Source organism: Schistocerca piceifrons, chromosome 2 (genome assembly GCF_021461385.2).
Source record: "Schistocerca piceifrons isolate TAMUIC-IGC-003096 chromosome 2, iqSchPice1.1, whole genome shotgun sequence".
In the NCBI taxonomy this organism is placed as follows: Eukaryota; Metazoa; Arthropoda; class Insecta; order Orthoptera; family Acrididae; genus Schistocerca; species Schistocerca piceifrons.
Window position 1 is genome coordinate 627827062 of NC_060139.1, and position 19894 is coordinate 627846955.

Here is a 19894-nt window from a genome sequence, read left to right on the forward strand (position 1 = left end):
CCCCTGTTTACAAATGTACCACCAACTTCAGCTGTGTGTGTGTCTAGTTGCACATGTGCAGTTGCTGCAGCACCAGTAGGGGTGTACGTTTCCACTGCCACCATGTTTTATTGGACTATTCCCTTGTAAGAGAAGATTACTGCAGAGTACCTAAATTCCATCATGTCTGATGTTTTACCAATGGTAATGGCTTCTTCCTAGGCTAAAAGTCTTCATTAGAAGGCCAGAATCATACTACAGTGGTGAGAGGAGAATGACAGTGAACTTATGTTGATGTTTTGGATAGCAAATTCACCTGATGTGTATGCAGTAGAACATATCAGGGACACAATTGGCTGCTAGTTCCACACCCACCATCCACAGGCATATAATTTATGGGAATTGTGGTGACTTGTGCATAGATATCTGATGCCACATACCTCTGGAAACCTTCCAATAACTTGTTGAATCCCTACAATGCAGAATGACAGCAACTAGTTTGAGGAATCAAAAACAGTTTCTGACCAATGATACCCACAAAAGAGAAAGTATTTTACAGTGTGATAAATTATACTCAATTTTTGTGTGAATACAACTGTTCTAGTCACATGTGAATAAAATTTAGCCACGTATCCTTCTCTCAAAGTATTTTGTATTATATGTTCTTCTGTGAAATAAACACTTGATACTTAGAGAAAAGCAACTGCTCTCAAATGATGATGTGATTTTCAAGTGGCAATGTCCAGTCTCTTCATACAGTGAGATAAGTACTGCAAATTGTTTAACTTCTCAGTTAATTACTGAGCCGCTTTTTTGCTTCACTTCCCAGTTTTTCAGATATCTAAGAATACCTAATATAATATGTATCTATCTTACACATATGCATTTGGTGATTTACTGGCCTACTGGGGTGTAACTTTGGTTAACAAAGGTGGATGCCATTTTTCAGTTACAATGATACAGAATAGTTTACATTGATTGTATCAGAGTTAGGTTCAATGTGATCAAGCAACTGGAAGATGGTTTACACTGACAATCTTATGTTATGTTTAAACAAGTTGTATGCCAGTATTTTGTGCTACTGCTGGAATCAAGCTTACAAAAGATTATTGAGAGTGAAGCATGTTCTAGTAGTTTCCCATCAAAAGTGCCTTGCATGCTATGTGCAATGGCACATAATGAACTGGTATAAGACTAATAAAATTTGAGGGATGTTCTTTGTGATTTTATGAATCTCTTTGTGGATGAATTGGTGCCCAAAGCAGATATGGTCACAACTGCATGCATGGATAAAACAGCCCATGCTGCTGTGAATGACATTATGGTGAGAGAACCCAAACTACACATGGTTAAGTACAGCTACAGCAGGGAGTCCTGATGTATGCCGTGTGGCAGCACAGACACAAGGCACACAGGCAGACATCTACGGGACAGTTGATGAACAAACTATTCAGACTAAAAGTGCTATGCTGAAGAGGCATACTGACAATGATGAGGCAAGAACAACCAGCAAAGTGGAAAGTGGTGTTGGTACCTCAGGCATTTTGTCAATGCAGCGAGCCAGTGCACAAGCTCCTGCATATACCCAAATGTGAGGGATGGGTGCTAGTAGGCATGCACACTTGTCAGGATCTTCCACAGCACCTAAAACGCAGAAAGAACACAATGGTATCAGTTGTTATGGATTCCAGTTGATTATCTATCAAAGATAGAAAGTAGACATTGGTTCATCCTTTTCTCTTAGCTGCCAACAATCCTGCAATCGGAATCGGAACATACAGGAAGAAAATGCTAACCCTGGAACTGGGTGACAATTTCTGCGCTACATGGATATTTTTCATTGCTGAAGTGACTGGACCAATTTTAGGACCTGATTTTCTCCAACATTTTTCGATTTTGCCTGATTCAGTGCACAAATGCTTAGTGAAAATACCTATCACTCCCAAACTCACTATCATGTCAGACTGCATACTGTGCAACTCCGTCACTTTTGGACACATGAAGATTTCTGAGCCTACCGCATCTTCTGCATTGGTCATGCAACAGTCACGATCATCTCAAAGTTGAGTCCACACAAGTGCACTATGATAGAAGACGCAGGGCACTTATTTGCACAATACAATCAAGCATTTGGAGTTGAGAGAAACCTACAAGATACTCCAAGCATAAATTTCTGACATAAGACTGTGTTCTGTGGAATGGTCAATAGTTCATGAATTACAAAATGAAAATGCTTAACTCCGAATGAAAATTTCCATGTCACAAAAAGAACTGGACTGCACACATGAACAGTTATTCAACTGTTTTAACATCTGCACTGCACAGCTACAGCATCAAATGGTGGCTGAGCTTCTTGCTCCTCTTCCTTCTTCAAGGCAGTCTGTGTCAGGCAATGACCTTGGCCAGCACCTGCTGCATGAGTTTCCTGTGCTGAAAGAAAGCAACAGAAGTCATTCCACTCAACATTATATTTGGACAATACCAGGTCCCTGTGGCTTTCAGACCTTGTTGCTTGCCTCCCGATTAGTTATCTACAGCAAAATAGTAAATTGATAATTTGATCACTGAAGGAGACGTATCAACATCACATAGCATGTGGGCAGTTCCATTGAAAATGGTAAAGAAGAAAAATGGATCATAGAGAATCTGTGCAGACTACAGGGGTTTAAACACACACGCTATTCCTGACTGGTACTCAGTTTGTCTGATAGCAGACTTTAATGGTAACCTAGAAGGGGCTTGCTACTTAATCGTTATTGACAGTGCTAAGGTGCTCTCATAAATGCCTATGGTTCCATAAAAAAAAAAAAAAAGAAAAAAAACCACAGCTCTGACTACACCCTTTGGTATCTTTGAGCACAATATTATTCTTCTGCCCTGCAAAACACTGCACAAACTTTACATGCATGAGGTGCTGCACAGCCTGTCATTCATGTCCTGTTACATGGATAACTTGATAGTATTATCAAAAACAATAGAAGGGCACATCAAGCTTCTATATACTTTGTTCTGTAGACTGGAGTGCTATGGTGTAATGTTTAATAAGAACAGGTGTGTTATCTCATTGCTTCCCAAGAAAGTGACAGTCATTGTAAACATACCTCCTTCTTCCACATTGAAAGGCCTTAGACGTTTCCTTGGGATATTATATATTATTACAGAAGACACTTTCCACACTTGGGATCCGGCCGAGGTGGCCGATCGGTTCTAGGCACTACAGCCTGGAACAGCGCGACCGCTACGGTCGCAGGTTCGAATCCTGCCTCGGGCATGGATGTGTGTGATGTCCTTAGGTTAGTTAGGTTTAAGTAGTTCTAAGTTCTAGGGGACTGATGACCTTAGAAGTTAAGTCCCATTGTGCTCAGAGCCAATTGAACCACACTTGGGAGACCTGCAGGAGCCTCTTAACAAACTGCTCACTGGTAAAAATACATCTGGCAGCAAAAACTTCCGTGGACTCCCAAAGCATATGGCGACATAAAAATGCATTGGTGAATGCTACAGCATTGGTACATCCTGTTCAGAATGTACCAGTTACCTTGCAGATTGTCAGACAGTGCTGGGCACAGTTTTACTACAATATGTTGCAGCCAAATGGCAACCCTTGGGTTCCTTCCAAAAACCAGTCAGTGCACAAGAAACAAAGGAATGTGTTTGACGGGAAACTCATGGCCATATATTTAACTATCACGCATTTATGACCTTTCCTAGAGGGACAGATATTTAAATTTTTCACAGATCACAAATCTCTGACTTCCTTATTCAAACATGTTACTGACCTCATCAGGTTTGGTATTCCTCAAAGTATTACGATGGATGGGGTAGACAGTTTGAATGCCAACTGTCTGAGTAGCTCCTGAGATTATGAGGGTGCAACCACACCCTGAAAGCAGCTTTAGCCTGCTGTGCAGAATACTGGACAATGACACTACTGTTAATACTTCTAGGACTCCACACAGTAATTAAGGAAGACTTATTGTGTTTCTCTGCATAGTTAGTCTATGAAGATCAGGTGAGAACATTGGGCGATTTTTTCTCCAGTATGTCAGTTAGGGAATATGCCACATTTTTACACAGCCTGCAAACTTATGTGTTATAACGTCAAGTTTAACAAATATATTTCAGAACGACACAACACATATAAGTCACAGAGTAAGTTGACAAGCAAGACATGTGTACATGTTAGCATTCGAATGAGCACTGAGTCCCAGTCTAGCGGCTGCTGCTCTGCTGGCCGCTTAGGTGGTGCAGCTGCTGCATGGCTGGCAGACAGCGCCGCACGTAGAGGACGCGCGTAATTGCGCGGCGGCGCTTTGACTGATCGGCGAGGCACAACATTATGTGCAGTTCCTCAAACCTATCAGTCTGCCATGACATGGAGATAAACCCATTTTAATCCAGAAAGACTTGTTCAAATGCTACTTTGTATGGATAAGAGATGCCACTGCAGGACCTTGTCTTTCTCTACCACATTTGAGGCTCACCAGCATGCTCTAAAACATGACCATACAAATCATGCAATGAAAGAGCCCAATTGTTATATTCCCCACATGACATTTCAGCAAGGATAGAAACTTAGTGACCTTGTAAAGACCAAAAAGACAATGGTGTTTGTGCAGTCTGGTAGGCAAGTACTTAGTCGACACCCGATGGTCTTGGTGGCCCCAGGGTTTCAAGTTCAGTCCAGTTGGTTTACCTGACAGACCATGTGTGTGTGAAGCAAGTGGAAGCATTGATTCATGAGTTAGTTGTGATATAAAAATGACATGTATGTTTGTATTGAACGATATGACTTATGTTCTTTGGAGACACACCTCTATGTTCACAGTATCATTGTTCTATGTATACTGAGTAAATGTAATCAAGTGTTGACTACTATCACAATTGAGTGTGAGGTAACTGGAGGAACAGTTCCTCTAAAACCTTTGTTTGTAGTCTGGTTTGGTGTCTTGCAGTATTTTGAATTTCTCTGTTTCATTTTCTAGTTAATCTATTGTAATTTGGAATTCTCTTATATCTTCCTTAATTTCTATAATCCATTTGATGTTTATCTTGCTATTCCACAATTTTTCTATTATTATCTAACTAATTCTGTTCTCTGGTGCTCTCATCAGATGTCCAAGTAATGGGATGTGTTTTTTCATGATTCTGTTCATTACCACAATTATTTTCTTACATACTGTTTCATTTGAAGCTATTACCCATTGCCTATTTACTTGATATTGTTTATTTATGCATGTCCAAATTATTTTTCTTTCTGTCTTGAGTAGTCTGTCAATTTCTGTTGTATTTGTTGTTTTGAAGATGATTTCAGCTGCATATTTTATTTTTGGTAGTTTAACTTTTTATAATGTTTTAATTTTGCAGCTGTTGATAGACTTTTTTGTTGTATCAGTATGTGGTTTTGGTAACGTAATTTGCTTTCTTCAGTTTTTTATTCTACATTTCCATGGCACTTTCTCATTTAGGCTCTATGTTATGATTTAGCCTTAATATTTAAATTTGTCAACAACTTTTATTTCCTATTCTTCAACTGGATCAATCGCGATAATCTCTGCTCTTTCAATTGATATTCTAATGCTGATTTTTGTGTTATTTCATGTAGTGGTTTAACTTGTTGCCTGGCTTGTTGAACATTAATGCCTGGGAGAACAAGACCATCATCAAAACCCAAGCAGTTTTAACTTATTTAATTTTCTTGCTTCCAATTCTTATGTTCTTTTGGTTATCCTTGTACCAAATCATTCTTTCATCATATATTCCAGCTTATAGTTGAACAGTAATGGTGATTGGCGGTCATATTGTCTTAAGCCTGTTTTTATGAGGAATGGTACAGAAATTTCTTTCTGAACTCGACTTTTGATTTGGTTTTGGTTAGGGTAAGTTCTATTACTTTCATTAGTTTTGGATGAAGTCCTAGATTCCTTAGAATTTTTAATAATGAGGGTCTATGGAGACAATCATATGCCTTCTTAAAGTGTACAAATGCTATTGGCAGAGGTTCATTCTGTTTCCTGAAGTATGTCATAATTTATTTTAAACTAATGATCTGCTTTACACAACTTTTCCATGGTTGAAACTTCCCTGGTATTCCCCTAACTCCTTATCTATTTGTTCCTTGACTCTTCCACATAGGATCTTGGGTAAACTCTTGTATGCAGAGTCTAGGAGAGAGATTCCTCTTTAGTTGTCCAGATTGCTCTTATCTCTTTTCTGATGCAGTGGGTGAATAATAGCCATGGGCTAATATTCAGAGAACTGTTCAGTTATACACATTTTTGTTAGAGCCATGTGCAAGGAGAACTTGACTATGTCATTTCAATGTTTCCATGTTTCAACAAAAACCCAAGTTTCCCCAATGCTTTACAATTTTTTGCCTTTAAAATGCCTTTTCCACATCCTGGAAAGTTGGAGGGTCTAATTTGTTGGGTTTACTTTTCATTGGGTTATTTATGTGGATTTGTAAGAGATCTTTGGTTTCTTTGTGGTTCGAAAGTTTATGGGATGCTTTTATTACACTTTCAGCATTTTCTTCATTACTGTGTGCCATTCTTTCTTCATCTTTCAGTATTAATGTTGGGAGCTCATATACTGTATTTGTTTCCAAAGAGTTTGAAATAATTCCTGGAAATGAGTTTGTGGTAATTACCTTCTACAGAGTTTAGTTTCTCTTCATGAAATCCTCCCTTGATTCTCCTAATGTTCTGTGTGAATGTTTTTCTGGTTAATGGCATTTTCTCCTGTTTCGAATGTTTGAAGCTTAGCCATGACTTATGCCTTTCTTCATGATTTTGTCCCTTTCTCGTGTGCATCATGCATGTATTCTTTATGGGTTCAAGTGAGCTAGATTCTCAGCTTGTTTTTTTGTGACTTGATGCCAGTTCTTCTAAATCATCTGTTAATGTGATTGTATGTGTTATTTGTTAATATTTGTTAGTTTAATTAGCTGATGTGAGTTGTAGCTCTTATTTGTTTTATTGATTTACTCATTCTTTTTCCTTAACAGAGTGAATTTGATCTCAATTTTAGCAGTGTAATGGTCTGAACTTATCTCCTCCTCTTAATTCTTTAATCTTCTAAATTTCCTTATGGAAATTTTTGCCTATGTAGGCAGGGTCTAGCTACCTTTCTCCCTCCCTCTAACCTGGAGTTTCCATGTTATAATCTAATTTTGCTTCTTTTTTAAGTATGGTGATTTGGATTTAACATTGTGTTCTCTACAAATCTTTGGTCATTCTTGTTTTTAAAGTTATGTAGGTTCCATTGTCAAATTATATCTTGATATTTCCTTCCTTTTCCCAACTGGACATTGAAGTCTACCAAGGTTTATACATTCCTTTTATTTATTCTGATCACTGTCAATCTGAGATGATGCCAAATTTTATTTGTCCCTTCCTTTGTTTTTGTTAAGAATTTTTTTTCACCTGTCAGATTGTGAGCATTTATTATTGTGTAAGTTGTATTCATTGTTTTAAAAGTTGCATTTGTTGGTTACATTGCTTGAAATCCAATTACTGCCTCTATTATTTTTATATTTACTATAAGTCCTGTTCCAAATAGGACACATTGCATTATGACCCTCTGTCCTGGCTTCTCCTTTCAAATTCTGTATTCTTATTATTTGAGTGTTTGTTCTAACATGTTTCTCATTTCTTGGAAACCAGCCATCAAAGTCTTTTGTTTATTTAATTCACCTGTGAAATTCTTGAGTTCTTCAAGTCTTAAGTTGTGAATTTATGTTGTGTATTGCTACATACAGTTTTTGCTGATGTTGAATCCTCTTTTTGAGTGTTAGTGTGCGTTTGAGTGATTGCAAATGTTCAGATACATTGCTATCTTCTAGCTGGCTACCCACCAAATCCAATGCAGCTTTTACCTACCTTTTTGGGCAGAACAGTGGTAATATTTATCCCTAAAACACCTTTCAATATTTGGCTTTCAAAGGTAATCAATATTAATTAGAGCAAGCTATGATTTACAACTATGATGTTAAGAAGAACTCAGGTCACAGGTGGTAAAATTGTTGTTTATTAAAACACAACTGGTTTTGCGGCATTAAGTCACATCATCAGGTGAACAATGTTGAGAGATCATATGCATACCCATTGCTCCTAGTCAAAAGTTACTATTAAGAGAACATTTTCAATATTATGGTGAGTGAAAGGTAAAGAAGAGTGCCCCATTCTTTAAAATTTGCCTGCATCAGTATGACAGCAAGGCAGCTCAGTGCAGGGCAAGGCAAAAGCGGTCTGCATGAATTAAAAAGAGAGGGAATATAGATTTAAGTGTTAGGATGTCTTTTCTGAAGGTATTTGTCTGGAGTGTTGCCATGTATGGAAGTGAAACATGGATGATACCAATTTAGACAAGAAAAGAAGAATGTTGAAGATTAGTTGGGTAGACCATGTAACTAATAAGGAGGTACTAAATACAATAGGGGAGACAAGAAATTTTGAGGCAGAACTTGACCAAAAGAAGGGATCAGTTGACAGGACACTGTCTGAGAAATCAAGGGATCACCAATTTAGTATTGGAGGGAAGTGCAGGGGGGGTAAAAATCTTAGAGGGAGAGCAAGAGATGAATACAGTAAGCAGATTCAGAAGGATGTCAATTGCAGTAGTTATTTGGAAATCAAGAGGCTCACACAGGATAGAGTAGCATGGAGAGCTGCATCAAACCCATCTTCAGACAGAAAACCACAACAAAAACAGAAGTAACATATAAAATTCACACAAGATTATTTTCAAATTGATTTAAATTGATTTGAAATTTTAACCATTTTTTAAAAATTATTGCCATTATTCCTATCTGAATAATTCAGTCAGAAAAAAACACTTGTAAAAGAAGTATCTAATTGTTAAAGAAACACTTTTTATGTAAAAGATTAAAGTATTCTGTGTTCTCCGACCTGCGACCTTTCATACGCTTGTACTACTTGTTGATTTTTGATAACAAGCAGTATGACAGAAGTAATAAGTCTGAAATGGTGCAAGTGTGAAGTTAGTACTGTGGTATCATAGATCAATACCACACTCACCAGCATCTCACCACTGGCAACGGAAACAAACGTTTCCAACGGGCTCCGATAGCAGTCGTATGGGGACCTGGCTGATCCAACGATGCACATCCGCTGAACCATTTCTTCAGAGCCTCCAACTATGAATGCAATCTGCCACTGCGATATAAGATGGTAACCAGACAGCTACAAACCCAGTCTCTGTCACAGTCTTCGACAGTCTGCAGCCTTAGTCAGCCTTTGACAGTTCGCCCGTGCATTAGCGGCGGGAGCCTCACACTGCATGACACTCTTTGTTACTGTTCGTTCTTTTGTGAAGTTTCTTCACATTGCTTTGGAGAAAATTACAAGTTAAGTAAATCTTCTGTTTACTGCATTTATGTGTTTGCTAATCATTTCTGCTCCTGTCCAAATTCCCTTCAATGGTAGCTGCTGCACCACTCTGTAGTCCGCCTCTCCTTATCATTGCATATAAAGTAGTACACAACACATATGCTAGGTATGTTATGGTGTGAGTTGTTGTGAAGATGCTAAATAATGGAAACCAATGTGCAGTACCCGTGGCAACATGTGGGTGGGTCCACAAGTTGCCGATGTTGTTTTGGGTATGCTGCTGTAGTTTTCCTGGGAAGCCATTACACATCTTCCACACAGTACCAATCTCTCCCCATGTAATTTCCATATTTTTGGAGCCCTGAAGAAAGACAGTCATGGCCGTAAATCTATAGTGGATGAAGAGGTGCACACTTGGGTATAGCCACAGTTCTGTAGGCAGTCACAAACATTTTTCTATGAAGGCATCAATCATCTTGTCTTATAGTGCAATAAAATTATTAACAGCTAGGACAATTACTTTTGAAATAGTGAACAGTTTACTTACATTTTTCCATCAGTCTCATATTCATTTGAGTGCCCCTTATAATTAAAGGCAGGCACTGCGGAGTCAGTACAAGACTTTAGTAATTTCGTTGAATTACAGAAGAGTTACTCTTTTTCAGTAATTGAACAACTTCTGTAACTCCTTTAATAGTTGAGATGACAAATATACTGTCTGCTAGGAAAGTATACAAAGCCTACGTAAGTGAATCTAATAGGTCTACTTTTGATGATCTTTTATGTTTGTGTTTTCTGATAGTGTTAAGAAGAATTTCCTGAATTTAGTAGCCTATGACTTGAATCTAAAATCATCTATCTCCCATTTAATACCATTAGGAGTTGAACATCTGTTGCCTGAGTTATTTATTTCATGCCACTAATGATACTAATTACAATTGCTTTTTACTTGGAATTTTGTATCTTTTTGTTCATAATATATGAATTTCAATAAATCTTTCTGTGTATCTTGTGTCTTGATTGGAGCTAGTACTCTGAACCAAATAAAGCTCCTTCTCCCTTGTGCATGATACTGTGAGCCCAGATTTTACACAGATCTTGGCTCCCATTGCAACTGTCCCTGACCTGCTGTAAAGAAAAACTATATTCAGTGTACTGAAAAAATATATTTAGGAAAAAATGAAATTTTTATATACTTTGTGCTCTTGGTAAACCTCTTTCATTGTTCATTTGGCAACTTCTCTCTGAATAGTGTTACTGAATCACCATTTATCAGTCTGTGTTGCCATCAATAAGGATACTTCTGCCATAATCTAGCATGGAAATTCATTCAAGTAAATAACCCACTTTCATAAAACCACCACAAACTTGGTAGTCATGAGCATTCTATGAAAAGAATCCACAATAGGCCAGATTAAAACTAACCAACGAAATGTCCAGTATAGCTATGATTCTTCCCACAGTGAAGCCCAAGTTTACACTTTAGAAATTCCTTTTATGAAACTCTTTCTACAAATTAAAGAATATCACAGTAACATGCACCATAAGAAGTTTTTCAAAACTGTAAATATCAGCAATGCAAAACTTCATGTTGGAATATCAGTAATATTAGGAAAAGGATAGACTACTATGCAGCATAAAGAAGATGACCCATTGAGTTGGCCGCCAGGCACAAGCACAATGAAAAGATTGTTACACCTTATAGCTTTCAGCTAAAGCCTTCTTCAGCAAAGGAGCTGATGCTGGTAGTGGTCATATGTGCAGCAGGCATGTCTGCGTATGTGTGTGTGTGTGTGTGTGTGTGTGTGTGTGTGTGTGTGTGCGCGCGCGTTCCTAATATTGTAAATAGCAGTAAACCATTTATGTGGAAAGTTACCATTCATTAATCAACAATTTATTCAGAAGAATATGTTATTATGTTGTGCACCAAGAATTACAAACTTTGCTTATTTATATGCAATGAATCATTCAATGTTGAACATATTATTATTATTATTCCCCCCCCCCCCCCCCCCCCTGCTGAAGGCAGCAGAGGATCAAGTAGGCCAAATGAAGAGGGCCAGTAGAAATGCTTGGGTAACAGAAGAGATACCAAATTTAACTGATGAAAGGAGAAAATATAAAAATGCATTAAATGAAGTAGGCAAAAATGAACACAAATGTCTCAAAAATGAGATTGACGGGAAGTGCAAAATGGCTAAGCAGGGATGTCTAGAGGACAAATGTAAGGATGTAGAAGCATGTATCACTGGTGATATGATAGATACTACCTACAGGAAAATTAAAGAGACCTTTGAAGAAAAGAGAACCACCTGTATGAATATCAAGAGCTCAGATGGAAAACCTGTCCTAAGCAAAGAAGGGAAAGCAGAAAGGTCGAAGGAGTATATAGAGGGTCTATACAAGGGTGATATACTTGAAGGTAATATTATGGAAATGGAAGAAGACGTAGATGAAGATGAAATGGAGGATATTATACTGCGTGAAGAATTTGACAGAGCACTCAAACACTTACATCAAAACAATGTCCCAGGAGTAGACAACATTCCATTAGAACTACTTATAGCCTTGGGAGAGCCAGTCATGACAAAACTCTTCCATCTAGTGAGCAAGATGTATGAGACAGGCCAAATACCCTCAGACTTCAAGAAGAATATAACAACTCCAGTTCCGAAGAAAGCCAGTGTTGCAAAGTGTGAAGATTACCGAACTATCACTTTAACAAAACACAGTTGCAAAATACTAATACAAATTCTTTACAGACAAATGGAAAAAACTGGTAGAAGCCTACCTCAGGGAAGATCAGTTTGAATTCCATAGAAATGGTCCAACTCGCAAGGCAATACTGAACCTATGACTTATCTTAGATGATAGGTTAAGCAACGGCAAACCTAAGTTTCTAGCATTTGTAGACTTAGAGACAGTTTTTGACAATGTTACCTGGAATACTCTCTTTCAGATTCTGAAGGTGGCAGGGGTAAAATACTGGGAGTGAAAGTCTATTTACAATTTGTACAGAAACCAGATGGCAGTCATAACAGTCGAGGGGCATGAAAGGGAAGCAGTGGTTGAGAAGGGAGTGAAACTGGGTTGTAGCCTATCCCCAACGTTATTCAACCTGCATATTGAGCAAGCAGTAAAGGAAACAAAAGAAAAATTTGGTGTAGGAATTAAAATCCATGGATAAGAAATAAAAACTTTGAGGTTTGCCGATGACATTGTAATTCCGTCAGAGACCGCAGAGGACCTGGAAGAGCAGCTGAACAGAATGGACAGTGTCTTGAAAAGATGATACAATATGAACATCAAAATAAGGATAATGGTATGTAGTCAAATTAAATCAGGTGATGCTAAGGGTATTAGATTATGAAATGAGACACTTAAAGTAGCAAATGAGTTTTGTTATTTGGGGAGCAAAATAACTGATGTTGGTCGAAGTACAGAGGATATAAAATGTAGACTAGCTATGGCAAGGAAAGCATTCTGACAAAGAGAAATTTGTTAACATCGAGTACTTAAGAGTCAGGAAGTCTCTTCTGAAAGCATTTGTGTGGCCATGCATGAAAGAAGGACAATATACAGTTTTGACAACAAGAGAATAGAAGCCATCGAAATGTGGTGATACAGAAGAATTCTCAAGATTAGATGGGTAGATCACATAACTAATGAAGAGGTTCTGAACAGAATTGGGGAGAAAAGAAATTTGTGGCATAACATGACAAGAAGAAGGGTAGGATACGTTCTGAGGCATCAAGGGATCACCAATTTAGTACTGGAGTGAAGTGTGGAGGGTAAAAATCATAGAGGAAGACCAAGAGATGAATAGCAGATTCAGAAGGATGTAAGTTGAAGTAGTTATTCAGAGATGAAGAGGCCTGCACAGGATAGAGTAGCGTCAAACCAGTCTCTAGACTGAAGACCACCACAACAACATTATTATTATTATTGTTATTATTATCATCAGCACTTTCAGTCATAACAGTAACATATATAATCATACAATTAGAACTCATTCTATGTGCATAAGTGTTCTGCTTCATGATTAGTTCTGTAGTACATGCTTCATGCATCGCTCTTTTTACAGCAGCATGAATCTCTACTAACTTTTGCCTGTCCTCATTCTCCCGATCTTTCTTGTACCGCGAGTGCAACTGTCTTTGCTTCTGGAGAATTCTCTGAATTGTGCTGTTAAACCACGGTGGGTCTTTTCCATCCGTAACCCACATTTTCGGCACATACTTGTCCAATACGTGATTTACAATGTGTTTAAAATTTGCCCATAATTCTTCCACATCCATCGTACCGGAAGTAAATGAAGTTGATTCATTTACTAAGTGGGATGCTAACAACTGCTTATCTCCTCTTTCTAGTAAGAATACTCTCCTAGCCTTCGTGACTGACTTTTTAACTTTTGTAACCATAGTTGTAATGACAACATCATGATCACTAATCCCTGTCTCAACACTGACACCGTCAATGAGGTCTGGTCTATTCGTGGCTACCAGATCCAAAATATTTCCATTATGCGTTGGCTGTCAATTTAGCTGCACAAAACAGTTTTTGGATAATGTGTTCACATGACGGCTTGTCTGAACCACCTGTAATAAATCCATAGACATCCCAGTCTATACTAGGTAGGTTGAAGTCGCCTCCAACTAATATAGCATGATCCGGGTACTTCCGCGATACAGAGTGTAGACTCCCTTTGAATGATTCTAGAACTGTCACGGTGGAACCTGGTGGCCGGTAATAACACCCAACAATTAACTTTATTTCTCCTAGCCCTGTTAAACGTGTCCAGATAACTTCACAATCACACTCTACTTCGACCTCAGTAGACACAATATTTATGTCAACTGCAATGAAGACACCACCTCCTACGGTGTCTAATCTGTCTTTCCAATATACATTCCAACCCTCACTAAATATTTCAGAACTACCTATCTCAGGGTTCAGCCAGGTCTCAGTCCCAAGATTAATTTGCATGCCACACGCTTCCTGGAGGGCAGTAAATTCAGGAACTTTATTCCGAACACTCTGAAAATTTACTGCTAATATCTTGATAGCTGAAGTGTCTTTACACTGACCGCGTCCTGATTTCCCTGCCTGCACGTCGACTGGCGAGTGTTCATCAGGACACCTCGCACTACTGCCTAGCCTAAAAAAAAACCATGTGCACGCCACAAGTACTCTGCTACCCAAGTAGCCACTTCCTTTGTGTAGTGCACCCCTGACCTATCTAGGGGCATCCTACAAGTCCCCACCCAATAGCGCAAGTCTAGAAATCTGCAGCCAAGACCGTTACAGAGTTGACGAAGCCTCTGGTTGTGACTCTCGACTCGTCTCCAAACCAAAGGACCCCGATCCACTCTGGGAACGATGCTGCAAATAGAGAGCTCTGCTTGCACCCTGCGTGCGAGGTCAGCGGTCTTCACCAAATCCGCCAGTCACCTGTACGAGCTGAGGATCACCTCAGAATCCAAGCGACAGCATCATTGGTGCCGACATGAGCAACTACTTGCAGACGAGTGCACCCTGTACGCTCTATAGCTGCAGGCAAGGCCACCTCTACATTTTGGATAAGGCCCTAAGGCAGACAAACCGAGTGCACGTTGAACTTCTTTCCAGCCCTGTACGCTATTTCCCTAAGGGGCTCCATCACCCACAATGATGAATGAATGACTAGATAAAGGCTGGTGATATGGATACAGCATGGGATAATGTACTCGGTCACTGCTGAAAATGCTGCTTCTTCATGTCTTGTCTTCCTGACATTGTTAAAAAATATCTTTGATTCATTGTAATTTGGGACTTTTTTTTATGAAATGGGAAAATAGAATTTCATTTTCAATATGATTTTGTTTGCATTTGAAAACAAAACATTTTCCATTCTCTCCTGTCATCACCCAATGAGCAATCTTTGTGTAGGATGACTGCACCTAGTCATTATTAAAATTAAATTGTAAATGTCTCCTGGAGTACTAGAGAGAAAGCAGTGCAATTGTCATATATGTGAATAAATTAATTTTTGGCAATATAATGTAATAGGGTAGACGAAAAAATCTACTCACCAAGTGGCAGCAGAACACACACATTAAAGAATATTATAATTTGGCAAGCTTTCAGAACTATTGGCTGCTTCTTCAGACAGAAATGTTGAAGTGGAAGGAAGAGGGGTGAAGGAAAAGGACTGGAGAGGTCTAGGAAAGATTTCATTCTCATCCCGTCTGGTAAGTCTCTCCTGACTTGTGGTTCTGGGTCACTGTTCCAATATCTACCCCTTTTCCTAGACCTCTTAAGTCTCTTTCCTTCAGTTCTCTTCCTTCCCCAACAACCCTGGCTGAAGAAGGAGTCACTGGCTCTGAAAGCTTGCCTAATTACAATCTTATATTATGTGTGTGTTCTGCCACCGCTTGGTGAGTAGATTTTTTATCTATCCTATTTCATTATATTGTCAAATACTGATTGTTTTCTTTGAATAAATTAATTGTAATATTAAGAAAATTTTGCATTTAGAGTGGCACAACTTGAGATGATATAACTGAAATGTAAGGAAAAAACATTTCTATTTCAAATTTTCTACGAGAATAATGCATATGCATTGATAAGACAGAAGTAGTGTCTTCCATCAGAAGACGGTATACTTCTCCAGATGTGAAATAACTTTCACATCCATTTTTATGGTATTTACATATAATTTTAATAAATGCAACACAATTAATTTGCTCAAAATGAGGTAAATTGGTGATGATTATGTGTGAGAATAAATGTAGAGCTTTGTTACTGTTGTAATATATATGAACATATTTTTTCTTGCAGCATACATAACATCCTAATTCATTTAAAAATTCAATTCTGTGTATCTTCTTGAGGTTTCTTGCCATATCCATACTTGCGCCATGCTGGAAAAAAAAAGAAGGAATTATATAGATTTTGCTTAGCCAATAAAAATTGACATTTTAAGAAAGATGATTGTCTCCTGATTTATATACCAAGAACTTGTGTAAAGACATTGTATATTTTTCTACTTGTCCTGACTAGTATTATTATTTGGTAAAATATTTGAATTGAATTGAATTGAATTTTATTTGATCCTGTAAGATTACATTGTGTACAGTAAAAGTACGTGTAATATAGGACATGTTAAAAGTATTAACATTCATTATAACTTATGTTTCTACACCTTTAGCTTACATTTTTACATCATTGATAATGAATAACAATATATACAAATTTAATGGCATAAGTATTCTGCAACACTGTAAAACTCTTTTTCAATGAGATAATCTTTAAGTTTTTCAGGAAAGTCATTGTCAAGCACACTATCTTGCAGGTTTTTAGGCGTAGTCTGACACCAGAGTACTGGGGTCCCTTTTTTAGTACATAGGAGCAAGTTTTTATTATACAACTAAGTTAGCAATGCAATGTAAGCATAAATGTAAACAATTTGTTGCTGCAATGTTGTATTGTTGCTCAAAATTGTTTATCTGAATGTGTACACATAAGTGTTAATTCTGATGTATGTAATATGTTTTTATTTCTTCTAGTGTCCCATGTTGTTACTATGAGTCATGTCAAGAATTAACCATATTATGCGCTGCTGTATTGTTAACATTGTAAAAATACTGACTTGTTCCATATCCTTGCCGCTACATTGCTACCAGGGTCAATCGAAATCACAATAAAATAAAGTATATTGGGAATTATATCAGCCATGTCAGCTGCATAATTTTCTCATGTCCGCTGCATAATTTTCTGTTAGCAGTAACTCAACTTTTTCAGTCATTTATCTTGTAAAGTTTGACACTGGAAAGTGGGAAGTGGAAGTGGAAGTGGAATATAGACCTGTCTCCAAAAAATAATAGCTGCCAAAGAAACTGGTAAAGATGGCAATGAAGCATCACATCACAGACCTATTTCACTACATGTTATAGTTTGAAAACTACTAAAAAGGATGTTGGTAAATTGAATCCAAGCATTAATTCATTAATTGACAAAGTAGCTCCATTCCAACAAGCCAGTTTTCAAAGGAAGCACAGATGCTGTGATCAGGCTTCTATCGAAGCAGGCTATTAGCATAAACTAAAGATTGCAGTAGCTACACCACCATGACCTGCTACTTAAATCTGCAGAAATCATGTCATGTAAAGTACTGGTTAATCTAAAGTATAGCATGCTTAGCGAAAGGTGATTCCAAGTATTCCTTAGAGAAAAATGTTGTAGATGGTGAGGGCTGGTTGATGAGCTGCCACAGTGTTCTGTGCTACCATCAAGCCTTTGTAATCTTTATCCCATGGTATGCCCAACAATAATGCTACAGAGATCCCATTTGCAGATGTCCTAGCACCTGATTATCAAGCAGGAAACCTGGAAGAGTACAAAAGAGCTTTGACCACAGGTTTATACACAATGGGTCATTGCTTCAAGAACTGCAGATTGAAGACAAAACCATCTATAACAGAGATAAATGCTGACTATCTCAATAATTGGGAGATGAATCACAAATTAAATACGGTATTTGAGAATGTGTCTCCAGAATATGACCCGTACCCAAAACACTTGGTAGTCATTTTGGAATGGGCCCATACTTTTAAGAACTACTTAGAAAATACAGCAAAAAAGTGAACATCACAACTGACATCATTAGAAAGGTAGTTGGGTCAGGATGGGGTGCAAATGCAGGTGCTCTTTGTATTGCCACATTAGCATTGGTTTACTCTACAGCACAGCACTGTGCTCCATTTCAGAAAAACAGTGCAAATGTTGCACAAAAAGTTGATGTTAAGCCTTTAAATCAGGCAATGAGAATAATTAGTAACACTACTAAACTGCTGCCACTGCCATGGCTGTTTGTATTATGTAATGCTGTACATAATTAATTAGCAACTGTAAGAGAGTTCCAGAAGTCTCTTATGTATGATGTGTGTCAAGAATGGAGAGAGGTTTGGCAGAAGTTTCCTCCAGAAAATTCTCACCTTATTGCTGGTTCTACAAAATGTGGAAATATATTTGGTCTTTGCAGGAAACAATGGACAGCTCTCAATCAATACAGGGAATGGAAGGCATAGTGCCCGTTAGTATAATAGGGTGCAAGGATCATCTGACATGTAACTGTGGGGACACTGTGCAAATTACACAGTACCTGGTGAAGAGTCAAAAATTTTCTGGTGGACTCAATGAACTGAATTTGATGACATGAAGATGTGTGAATTGGTTAAGAGACCTAGATGTTCAGTTACAAAATTTTTGAGTGTTTGTTGTTTATATTATGTTTGTTTTACTACAATGTATTGTTTATGTAAGTTTAACCATTTATATGTGAACATAAAATGAGCATGTAAATGATATGAATAATAATAACAAATCTGAAGCTAAACTCTTTCTCTACAGAGAATCTGTTGTGGTTACTTTGTTTTAATAAAATGACTGAGATTCCTTTGTATCCAGCTTATTATGCACTGGACAGCCACTGTCTTTCTTTAATATAATTGGCCTTTCCATTTAGGATGTGATACTCATAATGTGCTCCACACAGAACAACTCAGAAAACATTTACTAAATAGCATACATATACTTCAACTATGGTGTCCTAGCTCAAGACTGTTCAGATATACATATGATAGTACAAAAACAATGAGTCCACATCAGACAGTAAATCTGGGGAATCAACTAGCGCCCGCATCTCGTGGTCGTGCGGTAGCGTTCTCGCTTCCCACGCCCGGGTTCTCGGGTTCGATTCCTGGCGGGGTCAGGGATTTTCTCTGCCTCGTGATGGCTGGGTGTTGTGTGCTGTCCTTAGGTTAGTTAGGTTTAAGTAGTTCTAAGTTCTAGGGGACTGATGACCATAGATGTTAAGTCCCATAGTGCTCAGAGCCATTTGAACCATTTGAATCAACTAGCACTCAGATGCTCTTCAGCATTCAGTCAAAGTAAAGATGGTTGCCATATCTTACTTCAGAGTTACATTAATTAATAAATAAGTGAGACTCTGCTGAAGTCTCTGCAGCAGAAGTGTCTGACTGGGCTATTGGCCTAAGTGTACATAGAGTACATACTCTCTATGCTTTGGCACTAGGAGTAGGTGGGTACGGAGCCCAATATCCTGGCCATTTTTTTACCCTCATTAACATCCACAGCACTCACCTGATAGCAAGATGACTAGACCTTGGGCAATCCTGGAGGGGCTCAAATGAGAAAAAACATGTTCCCCTACGTAGGACTGATTCCAACACCTCCAGGGCAGTGTGGGGTGGGGGGTTGTGATTATTATTGTTTTTGTAGATGTATAAATTGTTTAGTACACCATCTTACTCATGTGAGCCTGGCAACTAATTTTGTGGTCAGCCAGAAAGCAAAGGGAAACATAACTACCTTAGTTTCCAGTTTGCACAGCCACATTCTGGTCCAGCCCACTGAAAGAAATGTTTCTATCCTCCTATTTCTTTGTGAGATCAGGACTATGATTTTAAATAAAAGTATAAATTCCAATCAAAATTATATTGCGTGAAGTTTCTCACATACAACATGTGGAAATTCACTATTTTCAATTGAAAGCGAGTCTTTCT

At 38.1% G+C, this 19894-nt stretch overlaps 2 protein-coding genes across 6 annotated transcripts in view; one reads left to right on the top strand and one right to left on the bottom strand.

Annotated features, from left to right (window-relative positions):
• Positions 1–18705, top strand: part of LOC124774929 (clavesin-2-like) — a 253203-nt gene extending 234498 nt beyond the window's left edge. For 4 of the 5 annotated variants that reach the window (XM_047249614.1, XM_047249609.1, XM_047249611.1 and 1 more), the window contains one exon: positions 18352–18705. Coding sequence is in view for 3 of the 5 variants with exons in the window: in XM_047249609.1 (XP_047105565.1) it covers positions 18352–18407 (56 nt within the window). In the remaining 2 variants the exon portion in view is untranslated. Of the gene's footprint in view, positions 1–18224 lie in introns of all 5 variants that reach the window. The other variant, XM_047249613.1, reaches the window with a different exon arrangement.
• The window catches only part of LOC124774930 (alpha-tocopherol transfer protein-like), a 139375-nt gene continuing 135641 nt past the window's right edge, over positions 16161–19894 (bottom strand). Inside the window, exon 6 of the mRNA XM_047249618.1 lies at positions 16161–16231. Coding sequence (XP_047105574.1) covers positions 16179–16231 — 53 coding nt within the window. The 3' untranslated portion in view covers positions 16161–16178. The remainder of the gene's footprint in view (positions 16232–19894) is intronic.